General features: G+C 45.1%; 1 protein-coding gene across 1 annotated transcript in view; it reads right to left on the minus strand.

The window, feature by feature from the left end:
- Nucleotides 1-376: 376 nt before the first annotated feature.
- The window catches only part of MB (myoglobin), a 37,022-nt gene continuing 12,357 nt past the window's right edge, over nucleotides 377-25,041 (minus strand). The window contains exons 2-3 of the mRNA XM_030206998.1: nucleotides 5,919-6,138; nucleotides 377-1,617 (exon numbers count right to left, since the gene is read on the minus strand). Of these exons, the coding sequence (XP_030062858.1) occupies nucleotides 1,471-1,617; nucleotides 5,919-6,138 (367 nt within the window). The 3' untranslated portion in view covers nucleotides 377-1,470. The remainder of the gene's footprint in view (nucleotides 1,618-5,918; nucleotides 6,139-25,041) is intronic.

Consider the following 25,041-nt stretch of genomic DNA (forward strand, 5'->3'; position numbering starts at 1 on the left):
AAAAGAGAAGAAAACAAGTTTGTATAGGGCATGATTGTGCTTCTTGTACAGCAGGCAAAGCATTGCCCTTGCAGAGAAGCATGGTCTCAGTTCAAACATGGCTTCCTTTCAGCGTGTGAAGCCAGAAAACAGAAGAGAACCTACGCTCTTCTTAATGGCAACGTGATGATGTCACCTGGGGGGGGGGGGTGTCTGTCAGATATGCCAGATTGGCAAAGGTCACATAATTGAGACTGTACTGTGTCTATAGCCAGAAGCAAAGCAGGCCCAAGAGATGTAACCTGGAGAGACGGTTGTGGGTGTCTGGCTGAGCCACTGGTGTCAGGCACCTCTTCCTTACTCAAGTCACAGCTCAACAAGAATGATAACAACTGCATTTGTCTAGTATGCAAACACTTTATTGATTCATTGAGAAAACAAGCTAATTCATGCTCACATTAAAATTAAATGCTACAAAGTTTATTGTGTTCAAGATGACCAATCATCTCATTGAATGCTGAGCTGTCTCTCTATAAGCTGTTCTCTGCTTATGATGGACAACTGGCTACACAGCTAATTCTGGTGATTTGGGCAGAGTTACACTGGCCAACAATCAGTTATACAGATCGCTCGGCTTATAACAAGTATAGTTATGTAACAGTTAAGTTCATTAGCTAGCCATGGATGATTTCTATAGATGAACATGGGATAAAGAAATCTTGCTACTTAGCTACTGCAGTGGTTCCCAGACCTGTCCTGGGGGAACCCCAGCCAGTCAGATTTTGAGGATATTTTCAATGAATATTCATGTTAGATTTTGCATGCACTGTCTGAATATTCATGAGTTAGATTTGCATGCAATGGAGACAGTACATACAAATCTAATACGAATATTCATTGCAGGTATCCTGAAAACCTAACTGGCTGGGGTTCCCCCAGGACAGGTTTGGGAACCACTGAGCTACTGGTGATACATAGCTTGCCAGTTGAACTCCAGTACTAACCGAGGGCAGCCTATGGGGAATGCAGAGGGATGTGGAAGATGTGCAGAGACTCATTGTAGGGCCTCGTTTGCAGGTCAGTAGAGGCTGAAAAGCAGGCCGGGTGAAAAACATGGTTGCTCAATGGGAGGCCCGGTCCTAGTACCAAGGAGCAAAATGCAAGAACATGGTAGTAATATTGAGGAATTGTGCTTCAGCTCACAAATTTTTAAGTCTCATGCCAGTGGACTTTTTGCATTTACTGCCCTGTTGTTTCCTTTTAATAGGAGAAAAACGACTACCAGTCTTACACCTTGCTAACAAGAATCCACAGCTATTTCCTAAACCAAATTCAATATTTATTACACTAAATTCTAATTTGTGCATAGCACACTTTGTGAGCCTCTATGAGTATTGCTAGTGCTCTGAAATGGGAAGAGGCTTTGAGGCATGCTGGTACAAAGTGATGGGATAATGTTGCAGTCTCCTCACTCTCTCCCCCTCGCTGGGTTTAACCATGGAAACCATGTTCCTTGTAGCCGGCAGCCATTTCATGGCAGAACATGTCTAGAAATTTCTTCATGGCAGCTTGTCCGTCTGCGCCAAAGTCAGCAGGGTGCTTCTCCTTTAAAACGTCGATAATTTTTGCACTAATATGCTAAAGATTACCAAAGAGAGAAGAGAGTGAGAAACATGTCTCTGGGTTACTTTTCTTAGTCTCAGAACTTTATTTTTCTTTCTTCCTATTTGTAATCTTTACTGCTGATGGGAGACATCACATAGAGAGTGCTGGAAACTTAAGTCCTTCATTTATCTACTACTTGGTACAACACAGAAAGCTTTCTCACAGCTCTGCCAGTGTACATCTGACCTGTTCAGGTAGGGCCGCCTCACCCCCCTGTGATCGTCACCGCTGCCGCCTCCCCCCCCCCCCCCCAGGATTGCCGCTGTTGCCGCCTCCCCTCCTGGATCGCCACCGCTGCTGCAACTGCAATGTAAAATACCTTGGCTGGTGGGGATCCCGAGGTCCTGCCAGCAGAAGAGGTCTTCCTCCAGCGCTGCTCCTCACTCTGCCCGTTGCCTGCCCTTGAGGCTGCTTTTTCTCTCAGCGAATGCTCAATTTCAAAACCAAGCAAGCATGGCCTGAGAGGAAAAGCAGCTGCTTGGCAAGCAATGGGCAGAGTGAAGACCAGCGCTGGAGGAAAACCTGCAGTATCTGCTCCTCCGGGTCCTCCCCAGCCTGCAAGGGGGGCCCGGTGCCAGAGTTTTCTCTTTCCTGCTCCTGTTGGGATGCGATCACCTGGGTCCTGTCAGGAGCAGGAGAGAGAGAGAGAGAGACCCTGGCGCTGGACCCCCCTTGGAGGCCCGGGCCCCTTGGAATTTTGCTCCCCCTCTCGGCGGCCCTGTGCTGAGGAGCAGCACCTCTACTATGCATACCTATTTGAGCCTTAGCATCTTCCTGGTAATTGTTGACCAGGTACTATGAATCTCATGAGAGACTCAAATGGTAGCTTAGCAGAAACAAGCTCAACACCCCTTTGTTTCCTGGCAGTAGAAGACTTTTGGTTAGTTTAGTGTCCTGTACCACTTTTAAGTCATTCTATCTCAATCTGGAACATCAGCAGATCCTTTTCTAAAAAGACACCGACACTGAGCACAGCCCAAACTGGATGTCTTAATTCTGATCTCTGTGCTCTATGTAAAATGGGTCTCCGCATATGTAAGTGCCTTGGAATATTGGCTCAACAGTTACTAAATAACCCCTACTGGGCTTGTATTATATAACATACATGAATATATGTTACTAAATGAGGTTATACGTTTCTATCTGAGGCAACAGAGGGTGGCATAACTTGCCCAAGGTCACAACGGTTGTCAGAAGTGGGATTTGAACCCTATCTTCTTTGGTGTTTAGTGTTCAGTCTGCTGCTCTAATCTCCTGCCTACTTTTAGATGTTTACCGCCTGATACTTAACAGCGATTTTACTGATAGGTGAAATCGCTTGTGTCCATCTGAGTGCTGACATTCACAGCACTTAACTGAACAGTGCCGCTGAATATCATTGTTAACCACTCCTGCCCTGTCCATGGGAAGAGCTTGGAAAGAGCTGAAACATAACCAGTTAGCACTGATATTCACACTGCTAACCAGTTAAGGGCCACGGTTAGGACAACACTGGTAGTTATACCAGAAGAGACTGAAGAGTGTTTTAGGAACCTCTTGCTCCCCCTGATCGTGGTCTCTCCCACCCAAAGTGTGAAACCAGACCAGGCTCCACCATCTCTACCCCTCTGTAGGTTCTCAGGCCTACCTTTTAATGCCCTGCTGTTTGTCGGGGTCCATGCAGGCTTGTGAGCAGCACCTCAGTGATAAATGTGAATGCCTGCTTTCCTGGACCTCAGCAGCATTCAGTATACTGTGTTCTATTGTCAGTCCTGAAAATGTAGTGACCCTAATTTCACAACAGCAAGGTAGGTAGACTATGCTGAAATGAATGTCTTTTTCCTCTGTTTTTATAACCCTCCCTTCCCCAGATGGTTTTGCCTGGGTTGCACAAAATCCACTTGCTGGGTTCAGAGTTGGAAAGAAGACCTCTCTAAGGTGCACCTTTAGCATCACTGGTTGGCCAATACCCATATGATATAGTCTACTAACTGTATAACCTCCATAGCATGCCCAGACCCAACGAGTTCCATCAGATGAGATATGTGAACCTGGATCCCTGCACTGCAATGTTGTGAGCTATCAGGACAGCATCATAACAGGTTCTAGGTTTAATTTCCAGCTTAGGCTTCTGATATTCTGTTGTCATTACACTATTGAAGTTGGGTGCAGAATGGGAATGCCAGATATCGTGCAAACAGTGACACCTAGTGAATGAGTAAACTTAGCGCTGGAAGTCGTTTTCAGTCTAATGCCTACTTTCTTTTCATGGGGCAGACTGCTAATATAGAATATCCAAAAATCAAACGTCATAGAAGGAAATGGAGGTATTGCTTAATTAAAATTTTCTCTCCACCTACTGATCTTTGTGATCTCGAGAAGTCACTTAACTCTCTATTGCCTCAGGTACAAAAAGGTGTGGGCTATATCCACATCTTTGTTGATATTTGTAATTAATTTCTGTGGCTCAGAAATTCAATTTGCCATTGCGTCGCAATTTTACTTCTTGCAACTCGTAACTCAACGAGTTGCCAATCCGAAATGCGCCGCCGAATAAATCTTACAAAACAGCCCTCATGCTCGCGTTTGCTGTTATTTGGCATTTCAGATTGGCAACTCGTTGAGTTACGAGTTGCAAGAAGTAAAATTGCGACGCAATGATAAATTGAATTTCTGAGCACAGTTTGGGAGTATGAATGAACAATTTCTATCAGTGATCCTGTGTAACAGCTTATGAATGGAACTATACTGTCCAGCGAGAGGAAGGTGGGACTATTAATGTGAAGCTGGACTATTCTTTTCAGTTTAAATGTTTAAATTCTTGTGTTAACACAGTGTAAATCAGAAGAGATATTGAATACATATATATGTTTGAATAGAAATATCCTGATCTGAAGCTCTGAAGAGAGATGTTTGAGTGTGTGTGGTATGCATGAAGGTTGTGAGTAGTGAGGAGAGTGGCTTGCAGGGGGCTGGTAGCGGCGTCAGTACCAGCAGTGTTGATGCCGGCGATGCTGGGTGCGGACTGAGGGTACATTGGTGTGCCTCGTGCTGCTATCGTGTGGTTGGTCACTGCTGCTTGTGATGAACCAGGAAGCATGCAAACGTCAGGACAGGAGATGTATACAACGTTACACGTAGCATGAACCCCACAAACCCTTCACTGCCACGGAGTCAGCTTCAGAACGTTGGAGGTGCTTTTATTATAGTAGATAAGTGTATTCACCCTGCAGCTCCTCAGTACCTCTCCACTCTCATCTCTCCCTACACTCCTCCCCGGGAACTCTGTTCACTGGGTAAATCTCTCTTATCTGCACCCTTCTCCTCCACCGCTAACTCCAGACTCCATTCCTTTTATCTTGCTGCACCATATGCCTGGAATAGACTTCCTGAGCCAGTATGTTAAGCTCCATCTCTGGCCATCTTCAAATCTAAGCTAAAAGCCCACCTTTTTGATGCTGCTTTTAACTCCTAACCCTTATTCACTTGTTCAGAACCCTCATTTTATCATCCTCACTTTAATATTCCCTTATCTCTTATTTGTCCTGTTTGTCCTAATTAGATTGTAAGCTCTGTCGAGCAGGGACTGTCTCTTCATCTTCAAGTGTACAGCGCTGCGTACATCTAGTAGCGCTATAGAAATGATAAGTAGTAGTAGTAGTAGATTAGTGGGTTTTTATAAAGGTATATATATATTTTGTAAGTGGTATAAGAAATGTTGAATAAAGTATTTTGAATATATTTTAAGAGTGGATAGTGGTTACTAGTTATTTAGATTTGCTCACACCTTTTTCAGTGGTAGCTCAAGGTGAGTTACATTTGGGTACTCTGGATATTTCTCTGTCCCAGGAGGGCTCACAATCTAAGTTTGTGCCTGAGGCAATGGAGGGTTAAGTGACTTGCCCAAGATCACAAGGTGCAGCCGTGGGATTTGACGGCCACCTCTGGATTGCAAGACCACTGCTCTAACCACTAGGCCACTCCTCCACTCCTACTAGTAATGCAGCATTATTTGATTGTAATTAGATTGAAATTAGGATATTCATTTTTGTTGTGATGCATATTCATTAGGGATACCCTGAAAACCTGATTGGTTTGCAGCCTTCCAGGACTGCAGTTTGACACCCCTGATTCTAATTTATACATTTGTATTAAGTTTCTTCTCTCCCCCCAAACTCAAGAGGGAGAGAAAGTTATATCATCCACTGTTGATCCTGAAGTTAAAGGGAACCCTAATTCTTGTCACTAATCAGGTGACAAGAGCATGGCATGCACACCCTGTCAGCTCCACATACCTCCAGCTGCTTAATGGGGATCTTGTGTACTGTGGCATGGCTCTTTGCCAGTGGCTTCAACTCTGCCTCATGGTGCCCCTTCTTCTTTATGATTTTACCCAGGGCAGTGAAGACGGTGTTTCCATGTTTCTTCACATCCTCTGAGTGTTGCAGCTCATCGGGCTTCATGTGCTTGAACCTCTCAAAGAATTTCAGAGCGTCAGGGTCGTCATGGAAGAGCCTGTAGGAGGCAGAAGTTATGGTGAAAGAGGCCTTTATTATTAGCATTTGTATAGCGCTACCAGACGCACGCAGCGCTGAACACCTGAGGCCTTGGTACTGTTCTTTAAAAGCATCAGTGTGTGTGTGGATGGCAAGAGGTTGCATGCACCAGAGGCAGAAACCCGACTTTTACATGTGCTCTCGGCCAGTGGATTCTGTAGCAATTTTGAGATTTCTCTCAATTTTTATGTACTTATTACATTTAAAACTTTTATATGCTGCACTCCCGGCCTTAGATCACACCAAGAGATTTACATTAGGTATAAACAAAATATAAAAACATAAAACACACATCAGCTCAACCTTTCCCCTATCTCATTATATTCTTCCTTAAATCAGGAAATATTATAAACTAACAGCATCCCCTCGCTGTTACTTCTTACAGCTACTAGATAATACAGAAAACAGCCAAGCTTTTAATTTATTCTGTAAGATAATCTCCCTCCACCCTTTTGGGTTGAAAAGCAAAACATTGCCCTAAAATCCTATTCTAAGGATTGGACTGCTGGCCATTCTTACTAGTTAAAAAAAAGATAACTTTGAATGCTTCAGCTAAAACGTGTGACTTGCAGTTTGTGGATCATGTTTCCTGAGTGTGCCTGGATCATATGAATTTGGGAGACTGGGACAAGAGATACAGCTGGAGAAGGGTCAGTCAAATCTGTAAATAGTTCAAAGCTATGTTTATTGTGACCCTTCCAAACCAACAAAAGAAATGAATTTGCAGCAACTGAAAGCCAACTACTAAAACAGCTTGGCATCAAAGCTTGCAACAAAAGACCCAGTAGGTTCTCCAGAGAAGATTGAGGACTAACTTAGGTAGGTGCAAATACTGAGGCCATACTATACTCCTCCTTGTTCACACCTGCATAGTCAGAAGGAAAGGTCAGGATGGGGAGAAAGGAAGACAGCCAGATTTAGCTTCAACACAGGACAGGAGGGAGAGAGAGTGAGGAGAAGAAGCAAAGCTAACTCCTGGATGAGATCTACCCAAAAATGTACTGTTAAGGTGATACCTGTTTTATTGGAGTAGCGTTGTGTATTTCTTGACTAGCTTATGGGACCTGACAATCCCTGTACCACCTGCATTTCCTTTGAAGGATATCTCTTGTTTCTCTCTTCATGCCCTTCTTCCCCCTTGTCCTCCTCTCTCTTTTAGCTCTCCACTCCTCTCTCCCTGTAAGATGTAATGAGGCAATATGACAAATGGAAGAGTAGCAAATCACCTGGACTGGATGGTATTTATCCCAGAGTAATTGAAAAATGAACTTGCAGAACTGTTGTTAGTAATATGTAATTTATCTTTAAAATCAAGCATGGTAACGGAAGATTGGAGGGTGGTCAATGTAATGCTGATTTTAACAATAAGGTTCCAGAGGTGTTAGTATTAGGAAAGAAATGGAAAACAAAAATGAAGACATTATAATGCTTTTGTATTGCTCCATGGTGTGGCCACTCCTTGAACACTGTGTTCAATTCTGGTCACCACATCTCAAAAAGGATATAGTGGAATTAGAAAAGGTACAGAGAAGAGCGACGAAAATGATAAAGGAGATGGGACAACTTCCCTATGAGGAAAGGCTAAAGCGGCTAGGGTTCTTCAGCTTGGAAAAAAGATGGCTGAGGGGAGATATGATAGAGGTCTATAAAATAATAAGTGGAGTGGAACTGGTAGACGTGAATCGCTTGTTTACTCTTTCCAAAAATACTAGGACTAAGGGGCACGCAATGAAGCCACAAAGTAGTACATTTAAAACAAACTGGAGAAAATATTTCTTCACTCAACGTGTAATTAAATGCTAGAATTTGTTACCAGAGAATGTGGTAAAAGCAGTTAGCTTAGTGGGGTTTAAAAAAGGTTTGGATAACTTTCTAAAAGAAAAGTCCATAAGCCATTATTAAGATGGGCTTGGGGAAAATCCACTGCTTATTTCTGGGATAAGCAGCATAAAATGTATTGTACTGTTTGGGTTCTTGCCAGGTACTTGTAACCTGAATTGACCACTGTTGGAAACACTGGGCTTGATGGACCTTCAGTCTCCCCCAGTATAGGAACTGTTATGTGCTTATTTGTCCTTTTCCTGCTTCATTCTTCTCCCTTTGCTATTCCCACTCATCTCTTCCATACCCCCTCTCTCCCTATAAACCTCTTGCCTTTGGCTGTTCCTCCCTTTCTTCAGATCAAAATACAAAAGTTTGTGCTTTCTTGTTCTCTTTCCCCAGCTTGATCCTTGTTCTCTTGCCCTTCTTTTCTTCCTTCTCCCCAGCTTGGTCTATGGATTGACACTGCCTCTCTCCAGTGTGATCTCTGATCCTCTCTCCCTCTTTTCTTCTTTATTTCATTTATCTCATGGATTGTGCCATATCTGATTCACTGAGAGGCAGCAGGAACCACTTTTGAGTCCTTTCTCTGCTGGCACATGCTCGGGTCATACAGGAACAGGTCTATGAGGGTGCCACAGGGCAGAAGGAGGGGGGGTTCCTGCAGGCTCATGAATGAGCACACTCTTTGTACATTGCTCCCTCTTTTGACTGGCCCATGTGAGTTGCTTTTTCTGCACTGCCCTGATGCTTCTTTTCCTGCCATGACATGATCCGCTCTATAAACCACGCACTTTCAGGAGTAGTAACTCGGATGGGGAGCGTCCTGTAGCTGAACTGCTGGTGGAGCGCAGATCCTGGCTTATCCTCTCTGTTTTCTGCCCAGCTAGATTGGTAGATCATGGAGATGCATCTAGGCTTTTCTTCCTCCATCCATGTGAGTCAGCCAAGAAGCAAAGATGCCACCCAGCAGCAGAACAACAGCATGAGATGGTGGAGAGGATTCCTGGATTATCCTTTTCCTGTCCCTCACAGCGGGCAGGAGACACAACACTTATCACAGCATCAGCTTCCTGGCTCAAACTTGTGGTATAAGGTGCCCGATCTTGTAAATCTCAAGGATTATACTGCAAGACTGGCACAACACAGCACATGGAGTTGACTCTGTGTTACGTTTTGCTTCTCCTGCTGGGCAGGGAGGGTCAAGAAGAGGCCAGGATCAGGATCAGAGGGTGCTAGAGAGGGGATGGGATGAGAGCTTTTGGGAGAAGAATAATGCATGGAGGACTTTTGTAGAATAGTGCTGTCTACTAGAATGATACTAAGAACCTAGTGTGGACTTTTGTAGAAGGCAAGAAAATGTGGAGAGGCCTTTAGAGAGGGAGAGGGAAATGAAGAATGTGTAAGGAACTTCCCAGGAGGAGGAGGAGAATGCACGGAGAGTCTTCCAGTGATGAAGAGGATGCAAGGAAAGCCTTCCAGGGCAAACCTGCTAAGTCTCCTGCTGTTAATATGTAAATACCCTAGACATGCCCCTCAGAAAAGCAGAAATTTTCTGCTAAACATGTGTAACCTTGTTCTCCCATACAAGTTCTGGACCGGCTAAGCGCTTGGGTCAGGTACCTGAACAAGGGCCCCAAGCAATAGTTCTGTTCTTAAGAGCTGGGTGCAGGCTGGGGCCGGGCTTGATCCCAGTAGGCTGTAGGGTTTTAAGCCATGCTCTTTATTATTTCTCTAATAGTCTATGAGCAAATTGACTTCACTAGTACTCCAAAGAAACTCTCCAGTCCAGGATTTATATTACATGTAATATCAAACTTTACTGGAATGCTACAATGGGTAGATATCCAAACTTCATTATTGATAGAGGCCTTGCTAACAGTCCAAGATTATTGGCAAGGGTTCTAGTAACTGAATTGATAATCTCTTGAAAAATTCTAGGGTATTTACATATTAACAGTATCATCCAGTCCTCCAATACTCATCCTTTCTGGCAGAACAATCAAAGGCTGTGGCTTCCTGCTCTCCCGTGGCAAGCTGTCCTGCTGGACTTTTACCTAGCTGCCAGACCCACTCAGAAAGTAGAGGATGACCTTCTTGTTCATCCTCTACTTCCAGAGGTGCACTTCCATGACCTGCTATCTCTGGCACTGAACAGGCTTCTTCCTGCTCTGCTCCTGGAGGGGGGGTTAACCCTTTCTACCCACCCGCAGCTCTCCTCACATTTACTGTTCTTGTTAACAGCAGTGGCATACCAAGGGGGGGCGGTCCGCCCCGGGTGCACGCCGCTGGGGGGGTGCCACGCGCCTGTCGGCTATCTCTGGCACTGAACAGACTTCTTCCTGCTCTGCTCCTGGGGGGGGTTAACCCTTTCTACCCACCCGCAGCTCTCCTCACATTTATTGTTCTTGTTAACAGCAGTGGCATACCAAGGGGGGGGGCGGTCTGCCCCGGATGCACACCGCTGGGGGGGGGGTGCCGCGCGTCTGTCGGCTCTTTGTTTTCATGCTCTCTCAGGTTACTTCCTGTTCCGGGGCAGAGGGAGCATGAAAACGAAGAGCCGGCAGGCGCGCGGCACCCCCCCCCCCCCAGCGGCGTGCACCCGGGGGGGTTCGGCGGGGGATCGGGGTTTTTTTTGCCGGGGGGGGGGCGCATCGGCGATCCACCCCGGGTGTCAGCCCCCGTAGGAATGCCACTGGTTAACAGAAACTACTCCTTGGTTCAGCCTTAGGTAATTGGGCCTGATTAGGGTACCCCCTCTCCTCTCGAGTGCTGGCAGGGGTGAAGGTAACCAAAGACCATGTGCTCTCTAATACTACAGCTTTTATAACATTCAAACTCCTCCCCACTTATGACATCCCTTGTTGCTTATCTCCCAATATCTCCCTCTGGGCTGGGTTCTCCACCCTCCCACTCACACTGACCCTTTCCCCAGTAAGTCTGGAGAGTTCTATAAACCAGTTCTAGTAATCCCCTGGGGAAATCTACACACTTTCTCATTCCCAATTTACCAGGGAATTTAACACATGGGAGACTCTGCACTTGACAGTGAACAACTTTGAATCTCATGGCCAGCGCTTCCTGTTGTGAGATTAACAGGTAGGAAGTATGAACTGCAAGATCAGAAGTTGTTCACAGTTGCATTGCTGGCAGAGAAGAGTGTTGCAGTGAACAGGTGGTGAATTTGGAGTGGGTGGAGGCGAGGTGGGGCATGAGTCAGGTTGGGATGTTTGGTCAAAATCTCCTGCTTACAAATTGCTCTCCCTTTGCAGCTCTGCCAGAGGAAAAGTATTTGATAAAAGGGTTTTTCTGGAGATTGATGGATGGTGATGTGGGGAAAACATTCTGGAGACTGAGGAGAGGGAATATTGAACCTTGGTTTGGAAAGATGAGATTTATTTATATATACCTCATGCATTTTTATTGGTATCTCAAAGTGAGTTACATTCAGGTACAGTATATATTTCCTTGTTCCCAGAGGGCAAATTATAGCGAAATAACTTGCCCAAGATCACAAGGAGTGACAATAGGATTTGCACCTTGGTTCCCCTGATTCTTAGCCTGGTGCTCTAACCACTAGGCTACTACTATAGAGGACCAGGATGGAGGGGAAGGGGCGCAGGGAGGTGGGGGCAGATGCCATACAGCAGGACTTGAGACTGAAGCAAAGAGTGCTCTGGTAAGAGAAGGGTGCAAGAGAAAAGGATGAGGGGGAAAGGAAGAAGATTGGTTCATCTTATCATTAACAACAATGACTTTGAAATTACCTCCTACCAATCTTCTTACCCTCCATACTCTTCCCCTACCTCTTCTTTATCGCTTTATGTCCTTACCTATCCCTATCCTTTCTCTCATACCTCTTTTATCCCATTTACCCCTTGTTCATTTGTCCTACCACATACCTCCTTTGTTGATTCTGATACTACAGATTGTATTCTCTTGTTACTATGTAAGCCATATTGAGCCTGCGATGAGTAGGAAAGCATGGGATACAAATGTATTAAAAAAATAATTGTGTTGAGGGAGAGAAGGAAAGAACCGAAGATAGAGGGAGCGAGGATTTGAGGGGGGGGGGGGGCAGGGTGATTTCAAGTAGGGAGAGGAGGAGTGGCCTAGTGGTTAGGGTGGTGGACTTTGGTCCTGAGGAACTGAGTTCAATTCCCGGCACAGGCAGCTCCTTGTGACTCTGGGCAAGTCACTTAACCTCCCATTGCCCCATGTAAGCCGCATTGAGCCTGCCATGAGTGGGAAAGCGCGGAGTACAAATGTAACAATAATAATAGTATAGGATGAAAGGTAGGAAAAATGGGGAAAAGTGAGTAGGCAGAAAAAGAAGAATAGGGAGAAGAGAAAGGAAAGAGAAGAAGAGAAGGAATTAAAACATCTACAGTATATAGTACTTGGAAGCAAAGAGAAAAAGAAGGTAGAGAGAAAGAAACGAAAAAAGAAGGATACCCTATTTCAATGGTCAATCCAAAACATAAAGGCGGATTATAGGAAGGACATACAAATTGGAATTGAGAAGTCCAGGTTGGGATACCGCAAGTTACTCTAGTTCTTTAGAACAGGACCGGCTGATGCAGATCCTCTAAAATGTACAGTGAAATGGACATTTATACACCAATTACATGTGGCAGGAGCATCCATTTTAGAATTATAAACATAAAGTATCAATGGGTCAACTTGGGCACATAAACGTTTATCTTATGAAATAGCAATATAAACATTTATGTCAGCCATTTTAGGAACATACAGTGGTGGAAATAAGTATTTGATCCCTTGCTGATTTTGTAAGTTTGCCCACTGACAAAGACATGAGCAGCCCATAATTGAAGGGTAGGTTATTAGTAACAGTGAGAGATAGCACATCACAAATTAAATCCGGAAAATCACATTGTGGAAAGTATATGAATTTATTTGCATTCTGCAGAGGGAAATAAGTATTTAATCCCTCTGGCAAACAAGACCTAATACTTGGTGGCAAAACCCTTGTTGGCAAGCACAGCGGTCAGACGTCTTCTGTAGTTGATGATGAGGTTTGCACACATGTCAGGAGGAATTTTGGTCCACTCCTCTTTGCAGATCATCTCTAAATCATTAAGAGTTCTGGGCTGTTGCTTGGCAACTCGCAGCTTCAGCTCCCTCCATAAGTTTTCAATGGGATTAAGGTCTGGTGACTGGCTAGGCCACTCCATGACCCTAATGTGCTTCTTCCTGAGCCACTCCTTTGTTGCCTTGGCTGTATGTTTTGGGTCATTGTCGTGCTGGAAGACCCAGCCACGACCCATTTTTAAGGCCCTGGCGGAGGGAAGGAGGTTGTCACTCAGAATTGTACGGTACATGGCCCCATCCATTCTCCCATTGATGCGGTGAAGTAGTCCTGTGCCCTTAGCAGAGAAACACCCCCAAAACATAACATTTCCACCTCCATGCTTGACAGTGGGGACGGTGTTCTTTGGGTCATAGGCAGCATTTCTCTTCCTCCAAACACGGCGAGTTGAGTTCATGCCAAAGAGCTCAATTTTTGTCTCATCTGACCACAGCACCTTCTCCCAATCACTCTCGGCATCATCCAGGTGTTCACTGGCAAACTTCAGACGGGCCGTCACATGTGCCTTCCGGAGCAGGGGGACCTTGCGGGCACTGCAGGATTGCAATCCGTTATGTCGTAATGTGTTACCAATGGTTTTCGTGGTGACAGTGGTCCCAGCTGCCTTGAGATCATTGACAAGTTCCCCCCTTGTAGTTGTAGGCTGATTTCTAACCTTCCTCATGATCAAGGATACCCCACGAGGTGAGATTTTGCGTGGAGCCCCAGATCTTTGTCGATTGACAGTCATTTTGTACTTCTTCCATTTTCTTACTATGGCACCAACAGTTGTCTCCTTCTCGCCCAGCGTCTTACTGATGGTTTTGTAGCCCATTCCAGCCTTGTGCAGGTGTATGATCTTGTCCCTGACATCCTTAGACAGCTCCTTGCTCTTGGCCATTTTGTAGAGGTTAGAGTCTGACTGATTCACTGAGTCTGTGGACAGGTGTCTTTCATACAGGTGACCATTGCCGACAGCTGTCTGTCATGCAGGTAACGAGTTGATTTGGAGCATCTACCTGGTCTGTAGGGGCCAGATCTCTTACTGGTTGGTGGGGGATCAAATACTTATTTCCCTCTGCAGAATGCAAATAAATTCATATACTTTCCACAATGTGATTTTCCGGATTTAATTTGTGATGTGCTATCTCTCACTGTTACCAATAACCTACCCTTCAATTATGGGCTGCTCATGTCTTTGTCAGTGGGCAAACTTACAAAATCAGCAAGGGATCAAATACTTATTTCCACCACTGTAAATGTTTATTTTTCTCTAAACTGTCAAAGAGCCTGGTTCTGTCAATGATTGCAAGGTATTCAGGTCCTGATGTAGCATAGCAGCTGTACACCATGATACCTCATACTTTGGAAGGCAGTGTTTCTGTCAAGCAAAACATTTCTCATTGTGACCAAAAGTTCAATTTTGTTTCCTCTGTCTAGAGTGCATTATTCTAGAAGTCTTGTGGGTTATCCAGATGCTTATTAGTGAATCTGAGATGGCAGCAATATTCTTTTAAGAAAACAGTGGTTTCCTTCTAGTTATCCACCCATGAACACCATTCCCTGATGGTTGATGAATGGAACCCTTACGCCTTAGCGAGAGAGGCCTGTGTATCTTCTTTATATGTTAGTCTGGGTTTCCCCTGTAACTTTGTGCATAATTTTATGGTTTGCTTCTGGGGTGATCGTGACAGGCTAAAGGTTTCTGGGTAGAGTTAGTATAGTCTTCAAACTTTTACATTTGTAGACTATTTGTCTAACATGGATGGATAGAATCCCAAATGTTTAGAAATGATCTTATAAACCTGGCTGGCAGCTTGAGCATCAACTACTCTTTTTTTGTAAGTGCTCAGAAATTTCTTTCAATAGTGGCATAATGAGTTCCCACTAACTTTTATGGTGGCGACTGAATTCAAAACCTTTATGTAGAACAGGATGTCCACACTCAGTTGTACACGTTTACTCTGCAGGGTGGTTTACTTAATACCCAATCATTTAAGCACCTGATTCTAATTAGCCAATCAACTGTGCATTTACTACCCACCAGTGAACGCATATTTTATTTTGAATATCATTATATATAACTTAGCTCTTTCTTTCATCTCTTTTCCCTTCCAACCATCCTTCCTCTCTCCTCTCTATCCTCCACACCATTTATGCTTATGTCTTATGTCACTTCTTTCCCTCTTTATCTCTTTTTTTCTCTCATCCATATCTTCACATTCATCTCTCCCCTCTACCCCTCATTCATCTCTTTCCTCTTCTTCCTCCTCCTTCCTTCACTTCTCTCCTTTTTCCTTCTCAATTCTCCCCTCTTATCTCTCTTCTCCTTGCTTCCCCTTTCCTCGCTTTTTGCCTTCGCTCACTTCAGTCCTTCCCTTCTCATCTCACTCCTTTTTCTCTCATCATTCTACTTCCTCCTCTTTTTCTCTTCTTCCTTCCCCGCCTTCCTCACATTCATCCGGACCATTCTCCTTCCTTCCTTCTCTCTTCTTTTTTCATCCCATGGCTCTCCTCTTCATGTCTTTCCCTCGTTCTTTCCCATTGTCTTCCCCCTTCCTGTCTCTTCCCTGCCTCTCCCCTCTATTTCTCTCTCTCTCTCTCTCTCTCCTTTGTCTCCTGATCCACCTTCCCTCCCTTTTCTCCTTCTTACTGTACAAAGCCAGCAGTCTTGGCCAGGGGAATGCTGGAGTAGGACATTGGCACATAGAGTGAGGAATGACAGCACTGTGCGTATTCTGAGGTCCTGTGGCCAATACTAATGCGCTCAATCAGTGAGTCAATCAGAGCACCAAGCATTGCTGTCCCTGTCTGGTGGCTGATCCGTAATAAAACAAACCTCATTTGGGATTCTCCTTTTCTCATGAATCTGCTTCAGGGCTTCTGGACTGCGATACCTGTCCCCCTGTACCTTTGCTGCTAGCTCCAGCCTCATGGACTGCTAAGATAATTCCTATCTTTTTTTCTCTTTGGTCTGAGAAGGCAGCTGCTGCCACTGCCTGAAGCCTTGGCCACTGATAATACTTTCTGATCCTTTGACCACTGAGGCAAAGATTCTACTCCTTTGAAGGGACACAATCTTGTAGTGGTGGAGGTGCTTGTGTGTTTCAATGACTCGGAGGGCTATGCTGTAGGGCCACTCATATCAGACAGGCTCTGAGGAGAAACCAGATGAAGAGTGTCCCAAACCTGCGGGAGTCAAGAGGGTGTTTGAGGCAGAAGTGCTGTGAGTCAGCTCCAGTGTTGACATCTCTTTTAAGCCATTTTCTCCCCATTTGTGCTGGTTACAATGGAGAAGAAGAAAGGATAGATATGTACCTACCCACAGGTGAAACGTTAGGTTCTGTTCTGTTCTTGAGCTGATTCAGACCATCCTTGAGGTTGCTGGCATCATGACCCATGGATCTGCTACAGTGACTTTGGAGGGCCCAACATTCATTGAATCAGGCCTTAGTGCAGAGTGAGTGTCTTTGAGCCCAGCAGATAGATTGGTTCCACTGAGATTGGGAAGCAGTTAGTTGGCTTTTGCAGTGCCTTAGAAGGAGCAGAAGTTAGCCTCATTGAGCAGGGAGCCAGTGCTTGGAATGCCCCATTTCCCCCACCAGGTGGCTGGGAGAGAGGTAATTGGGGATCAAGGCCTGACCCTGCAACAACTTCTGGCCTGCTGAGTTGGTTCGGCATGGCACCACCCTTGGTGGATTACAGAAACCAGCGATAGTCAATTGTGATGACCTATGGGAAACCATCAAGCCCTATAGCAAACTGTGAAGGTGTTTCTGGAGAAGTCTGGGGATTTCCAGGCCAAGGTTTAAATACAGGGTGTTTAGATCCACCCTGTTAGTAACCTTTGCCCCGGAACTGGACAGAAATTTGGTGTTATGTAATTACTTCAGCTATATGTATGAACAATTTCTAGGTTCTAATGTTCACATTTTTTCCTGAGTCTTTTTTGGAGACCCCCCCATGTCGCCGTAAGGACTTTTTTGGGATTCTGCCTAAGGTTCTTGGCTATGGGGCTCTCTTACTTATTTAAAATGTCCTGTTTTATGTCACATAAAATTTAATGGTGGTGATTTGTTATTACTTGAGGGGTTTCCCTGTATTTTTATGTCTTTTTCTGATTTCTTTTTCAAGTACATACTTGAATATTATGTTGAAATTCTAAAATAAAATAATAATAAAAAGATTCTGGATCAGTGACCCAGGTTGATGTGATGCACAGTCGCCACTTCTGAGGAACCCTGTCTCGTCATTATATTCTATTTAGAACCTTACTGATAAGCCTGGGTGTGTTGGGTTTGTTCTCAATCTCTTAAATTTACAGCTTGAGCTCTTCTTTTTGCTTGTATTGTGCCAGACAGAGCTTCCTTCTGCAGTTCATAGAGTGTCCTATATACAGGTAATATAGCCAGGCATGCTTGGAATTTCTTTGCAATGATGCCCAATGGAATTGCAGCAATTTCTGTATCTTTCTGTCACATTTTCTGGGTTTGGGTGAAAATTAATCAATCTTTAGCATTATTTTCTGTATCTCTTCCTAGCAACTTGTTAACTACCTACTCTCTAACTCTGTGATCCTGTTTAGGAGGCCTGGTGCCAAGAAGAATATTTGGATCAGCACTGTGAGAACAACTCAGGTTAAAAAAGAGAAGCAAGCAGCCTAAAGGAGAATGTGCGATGCCTCTCCTAGGTGTGGTGTCTCCAAATGGGTTAGTTTTGTGCATAGCATGACAGTAATTAGGGGGCAGCTCAAGGCAATCTGCTGCCTGAGGCAAGGGGTAAGATGTAATGCCCCTCCTCTTCCTCAAAACTACAGTCAGGGAGTAAGATGGTTGGTAGTGATAGAAAACAGCAAACTGATAGGAATCAAGAAGTTAAATTTATTACAAAATCATAAAAATACATAAACCATACATATTATATGCAGTGCCATAGCGAGGGTGCCTGACACCCGGGGCGGGTCGCCGCTGCGCACCCCCCCGGGTGCAGGGCACAGCGCCCCCCCCCCTTCGGAGCGCACCCCCCCAAAACGCACCCTGCCTTGCAGCGGGGGGCAGGCGGGAAGGCCGATCCGCCCCCAGTGCACGTCACTGGGAGCTTAGTCAGCTCTGCTGCTTCCCTGCTTTCTCTGCCCCGGAACAGAAAGTAACCTGCTCTGGGGCAGAAAGAGCAGGGAACTAGCGAGCCGACACCTTCCCAGTGGCGTGCACCCGGGGCGGACCGCCCCACCGCCCCCCACTTCCTACGCCACTGATTATATGCATATAAAACCAAAGTTGAACAGCCTAATGGAGTTGAATTACACACAAAGAAAAATATACAGTTCATTCCACCAGGGTTGAGCCCTCTGGCGCTGGCGGTCACCAGGACCTAGCTGCACACCTCTGAGGGTTAGGGTAAATAGCACAAGAACTCAAAGAGAAGTCAACTGTATGTAAATTATATAGAGTATAATGATTCATTCGCATGGGCATTCCCAGATCAACCAATAAAACTCTCCTAACATGAGGAATAGGGCAGAAGTAGAATGTTTTACTTTACAACTCCACGTACAAACTCTGATGTCAAATTAGTGATAGCAACACAAACTCCCTCCACTACCAGACACTGTGTGATGTAAAACATAACCTTGCAAATAGACACTGAAAATCTTCCTATATACCATATCAGCACCAAGTTTAGAACATAAACTGTACCAATTTTATCTACAAAAAAAAAGTCAGCTTTGCAAACGCTCTAGGGCACCAGCACACCTCCAGGGATCAGGATGTGAGTGTGTGTGTGTGTGTGGGGGGGGGGGGAGGGTCTTTTATTAAGTATAGGGAGTTACAGATTCCTCCACAGAACCAACATATCAACCAAATTCCTCATCTCTGTTACACAAGGAAAACAGAGGCCATCATTTAGTTTAAAAAAAAATGAGACTACAAACTAGAAACAAATATGCAGACAAAAAAAAAAAAAAGAAAAGAAATGGAAAACGAAAGAAACCAGACTGAGCAGTGAAACCTCAAAGGAGAAACAGAGATACATTTCTGTCAGTACAGAACAAAATACAAGAAATTCACATTTTCAAAGCTGTTATCTTTCTCTAAATATCAAAAATAAATTTATCTGTATTCTTGTTTTCTGACCATTTTATTTTTCCAATTGGGTTGTGCCTGGTCTCTCTTTATCAATTCCTTTTCTTACTTTTCTTCAAGTCCTTTCCAGAATCTTATTTCCATTTTCTATTTCTTCTCTATCTTGTCTTCTACCTTCTACCTAACTCTGATAATGATCCTTCTGTTTCATTTTTGTCTCCATTTCTCTCATCTGCCTTTTTATGTATCTGTAACTAGATTCCATCCCTTCTTCTCCCCACAATCCTCTGTCTACTCTTTCATCTACTTATCAGCATTCTACTTCCTACACTGGAGTCGGAGTCAGTAAAAATGTACCAACTCCGACTCCAGCTTCTAAATAAAAACTTACATTATAATATATGAGAAATTTATCATGTTATATTTATATATATAATTTTTGCCCTGGATCTAAAGTACTGGTAAATATAAGTATTTTAAATCCAGGATAAAAATATAAGTTACATTTACCAGTACTTTAGATCCAGAATTAAAAATGTAAAGCCTAATATCAGTCAGAGTCAGGGTCGGACAGTAGACAAATAGAGTAGTCGGAGTCGATGGTTTGGTGTACCAACTCCACAGCCCTGCTTTCCTCCCTTCTCCTCCTAGTCCCACCTCTCTTTCATTCCTTCCCCAGCCATCTATTCCCTGAATTTCACTCACTTTCCAATTCCCAATTTCTATCCTCTATATCCATCACCTCCTCATAAGTACACAAGTATTGCCATACTGGGACAGACCAGCATCCTGTTTCCAACAGTGGCCAATCCAGGTCACAAATACCTGGCAAGATCCCAAAAAAGTACAAAACATTTTATACTGCTTATCTCAGAAATAGTGGATTGTCCCTAAGTCCATTTAATAATGGTCTATGGACTTTTCCTTTAGGAAGCCATCCAAACCTTTTTTAAACTCTGCTAAGCTAACCACCTTTACCACATTCTCTGGCAATGAATTCCAGCGTTTAATTACATGTTGAGAGAAGAAAATCTTTCTCCGATTCATTTTCAATTTACTACTTTGTTGCTTCATCGCATGCCCCCTAGTCCTAGTATTTTTGGAAAACATAAACAGTTTCATCAATCACTGCCTGTCATCTCCTCACCAACCCATGTTCTTTTCATCCTCTCCCCACCTCCACTCTCTTTCTTACATCTTATTCAGGCTCCTATTCCCCCTTTTACCTCCTTATTTGCTTTTTCTCTCATCTGTATCACCTTCTTTTATCCCTCACACTCTTTGTAGCTCTCTGTTTTTTCCTTTCCCCAGCAGCCACTGTCTCTACCTCTTCTCCCATATTTCCTTCTCCACTTCACCAGTATCCACTCATTTCCTTCTCCAATATTTTTCTACCCTATTTTCTTCCACCTTAACCCAGGGCTGGCTCAAGAGATAGTGGTGTCCTTACCCAATTTGCTTTTGCATTGCCCTCCCCCGCAGGTTCAGTGTCTCTCCCCCAGTCCAGTCTCTTTTTTCCTCTCATATGTCCCGCTTCCTGTGGGTTCCTCAGTGCCCTTCACCTCTCTCACTCCTATGTGGTCCTGTAAAGTTTACAGTGGTTGCCTGCAGCAGTAGCAGCAGCAGCAGCAGCAGCATGACAGTATGCCTTCAGCCAGCCCCTGAGTCTTCCCTCTGCCATGACCCACCCATAGGAAATTGCATTTGCATCAGAGGTGGAAGTTCACGGTAGAAAGAAGACCCAGGGGCTGGCTGAAAGCACTAGTGCATTCATTTTGGCTGGGTTTGGAAGAGTACAGAAGTCCACCAAGTAAACTGCACTGCCCTGTTCTCTAACTGCTACATTTCACTTCATCTACGCAACAGAAGCTGAAAATCCTTTTCCTATAGAAAATCATTGGGCCGTATTTTTTTTTGGGGGGGGGGGGGGCCTCATTTCTCTGGAATCCCTGGTTTGATTTGGCCCAGTTTTGAACTCAATGTGTCTTTTTACTATTTTTTCACACATGACAAATTTTATCCCATTCCTTTAATTTTTGTATGTTACAGAAGCTGGAATTCCTTTTCCCAAACAAATGCATCAGGCCATTTTTTAGGGAGTTCATTTCTCTGGAACCAGGGGCGTAGCCAGACCTTGAGGTGGGAGGGGGCCAGAGCCCAAAGTGAGGGAGCACATTTTGGTCCGCATCCCTGCCAACCCCACCACCATCACCTTGCCACCGCCCACCCACTCATCACCGTGAAGCACCTCCAGAACTGGCGCCACCGCTGCTGCACATGCCTTGGCTGGCGGGGGTCCCCAACTCCTGCCAGCTGAAGCGCTTTTTCCAGCGCTGGTCTCCGGTGCTGCCGCATTTCCTGTCCTGGCTGCTCTCTCTTCCCCTTATGTCATGTCTGGCATGCTCGTTTTAATTAAATTGAGCATGTGCGCATGCTCAATTTCACTAAAACAAGCGTGCCAGATGTGAGGGGAAGAGAGAGCAAGGCAGGAAATATGGCAGCGCTGGAGACCAGCGCTGGAAAATGCACCAGCTGGCAGGAGTTGGGGACCCCCACCAATCCAATCCAGGGGCACAGATCCAGTTTGGGAGGACCCATGCCCCCATGGCCCCCTGTAGCTATGCCACTGTCTGGAACCCCTATTCTGATGCAGCCCATTTCAGAACTCACTGTGTTTTTTTTTTTACTGAGTTTTCCCTCATGCTATGTTTGACCCCATTCTGTTAAATTTTTAGAGAGTTATTTTGCCCCCAAGCAGACAGATGATGCACAGGAACTGAAAAATCTCAGTGAACCTGGAAGATGTACTGAGCCAAATCGACAAATTAAAGAGTAGTAAATCATCTGGACCAGTTGTTATACACCCTAGGGGACTGAAAGAACTCAAACATGAAATTGCTGATCTGCTGTTAGGGGCAGATGCTCAAAACTCTGGTGCTGATTAGTATAGCATCGGAAAAAATACCGCCACAACGGTGCTGCAACACAGCTCCCTATTGCTTAGTGCTAATGACATGCAAATTTAGGCGCAATGTCAGTGCTGAGCATTAGGGAACTGTTTTGATGTATGTGGGAGAATTGTGCACACAGATCTTGAGCATATGCCCAGGTACATTTCAGTGAAAAGCCTTGAAACGGCAAACCTGATGGTCCGGTGGGCCCCAGACCACCACTCCCCCAAACACCCAGAACCCCCTAAGGATGAAGGGGCCTGGTGATCTGGTGGACCACAGACCCCCAACCCTCCCCTCAAAAACCGTGGTGGTCCAATGGGACCACCGGCCATGCCCCTCCATCCTGAAGACTAGCCCTCCCCCTTCTACCTTGATAAAGGTGAAGGGATGTCCTCATCCCTCCTCCTGCTGGGCATACCATCAAAATGGGAGCGCCCTGCCCAGTGCATCTTGGGATGCACTGGGCAGGACTTAACTACCATATAAGGGAGAAACTGGACCACTAGGGTTTAGTGTTTGGGGGGTCGGTGTCCACCCAATGGCGTAGGAAGGGGGGGGTGGGGCGGTCCGCCCCGGGTGCACGCCGCTGGGGGGGTGTCCACTCCATTGGTTCCTTGCTCCCTCTGCCCCGGAATAGGTTACTTCCTGTTCCGGGGCAGAGAGAGCAAGGAACCAATGGAGCCGATGCAGCTCCCAGCAATGTGGACTCGGGGGCAGATCGGCCCTCCCGCCCGCCTCTCGCTTTTAAATCAATTAAAAATGCGCTCCGGGGGGGGGGAGGGTGCGCGCCGAGGGGGGGCGCCGTGCTGCACCCGGGGGGGGGGGGGTGTGCAGCGGCGAACCGCCCCGGGTGTCAGCCGCCGTCGCTATGGCACTGGGTCCACCAGACCACCAGGCCCCTACATCCTTGGGGGGTGGAGGATCTGGGGTCCACTGGATCACCAAGGCTTAGGTTTTACAGGTTAGTTTTCCCTATTCCTCCCCTGCTTGGTACAATCCTAATGCCAGTTCCAAGCTGGTGGAGGGTTTGCCAAGGGAGGAGCGCCCTTGTTTGGTGCGCTGCCCACTGTGCATTGGGGAGGAATAGGTGATGACCCATTTAGCAAGCATTTGCATGCTCATTGCACTCAGAGCTGCCAGCTCTGAGCATTTGGTGGTAGCAAGTGCAGGTGCTAGTCTGGCATTTGCTTCTGAGCATCAGGGCCTTAGTGATCTGTAATTTGTCGTCAAAATCATCTGTAGCACCTGAAGATTGGAGGGTGGCCAATGTAATGTTGATTTTTCGAAAGGGTTCCAGGGGTGACCCGGGAAATTACAGACCGGTAAGCCTGATGTCAGTGCCAGGCAAAATAGTGGAAACTATTATAAAGAATAAGATTACAGAACACATAGGCAAGCAATGAACAGAGTCAGCATGAATTCAGCCAAGGGAAGTCTTGCTTCACCAATTTGCTCCATTTCTTTGAAGGCGTGAATGAACATGTCGATAAAGGTTGATATAGTGTATCTAGGTTTTCAGTCATCTTTTGACAATGTTCCTCATGAGAGACTCCTGATAAAATTAAAGACTCATGGGATAGGAGACATTATTCTGTTATGGATTAGGAATTGGTTATTGGACAGAAAAAAGAGGGTAGGATTAAATGGTCATTTTTCTCAATGGAGGAAGGCGAATAGTGGAATGCCGCAGGGATCTGTACTGGGACTGGTGCTATTTAACATATTTATAAATGATCTGGAAATCAGAACTATAAGTGAGGTGATTAAATTTGCAGATGACACAAAACTATTCAAAGTTGTTAAAACACATGCGGGCTGTGAAAAATTGGAGGGAGACCTTAGAAACTTGGAAGAGGTTAGGGCTCTTCAGCTTGGAAAAGAGACGACTGAAAGTAGATATGATTGAGGCCTACAAAATCCTGAGTGGTGTACAAAGACTAAGGGATACTCAATGAAGTTACATGGAAATACTTTTCACTTAACCCTCCATTGCCTTAGGTACAAACTTAGATTGTGAGCCCTCCTGGGACAGAGAAATATCCAGAGTACCTGAATGTAACTCACCTTGAGCTACTACTGAAAAAGGTGTGAGCAAAATCTAAATAAATAAAAAAACAAAAACAAACAGGAGGAAATATTTTTTCACTCAATGAATAGTTAAGCTCTGGAACTCATTGCCGGAGGATGTGGTAACAGTGGTTAGTGTATCTGGGTTTAAAAAAGGTTTGGACAAGTTCTTGGAGGAAAAGTCCTTAGTCTGCTATTGAGATAGACATGGGAAGCCACTGCTTGCCCTGGGATTAGTAGCGTGGAATCTTAAGACAGGCTGCAGTAGAGAGAAGACGTTGGGGCTAGGGGCAGGGCAGCCTATATGAATGACTGCTACTGCCGTTGATTTTTGACCTGCAAATGAAGAAGATTGGGGGGGGGGGGGCAGGCAAAATGCTGGCTTGGGGCGAGGGGGCTGAAGAGAGAGATGGACTCGCAAGAGGGGGCAGAAGCTGGCAAGCAGGCAGGCTGGTTGTCGGCAAGATGTCACACCCTGAAAAGTACCGCCTGAGGCCTCCACCTCAGTTGGCCAGATTATAGGGTCACCGCTGACAGTAATGAACCTCATATGTGGAATATGATCTCAGTTTCTCAAATTTACTGATAACGCATACCATAGCACTTGCATCCTGTCAAAGAGAGCTTCTTTCTGGAATTCATAAGATGTCATTTGTATAGGCAAACTATCCAGGTGAGCTTGAAAATTCATTTTAATCAACACTGCTCTGAGGGACTGGTTGTATTTCTTTGTGGGGGAGAGACCAGCTTCACTCTTCTTCTTGACACTGGGCTTGCTAGAATTACTCATCAGAAAAATAAATTCCTAGCCCACTACTTACAGCATGAGCTTAATTTAGGGATCACAT

Source organism: Microcaecilia unicolor, chromosome 1 (genome assembly GCF_901765095.1).
Source record: "Microcaecilia unicolor chromosome 1, aMicUni1.1, whole genome shotgun sequence".
NCBI lineage: Eukaryota > Metazoa > Chordata > Amphibia > Gymnophiona > Siphonopidae > Microcaecilia > Microcaecilia unicolor.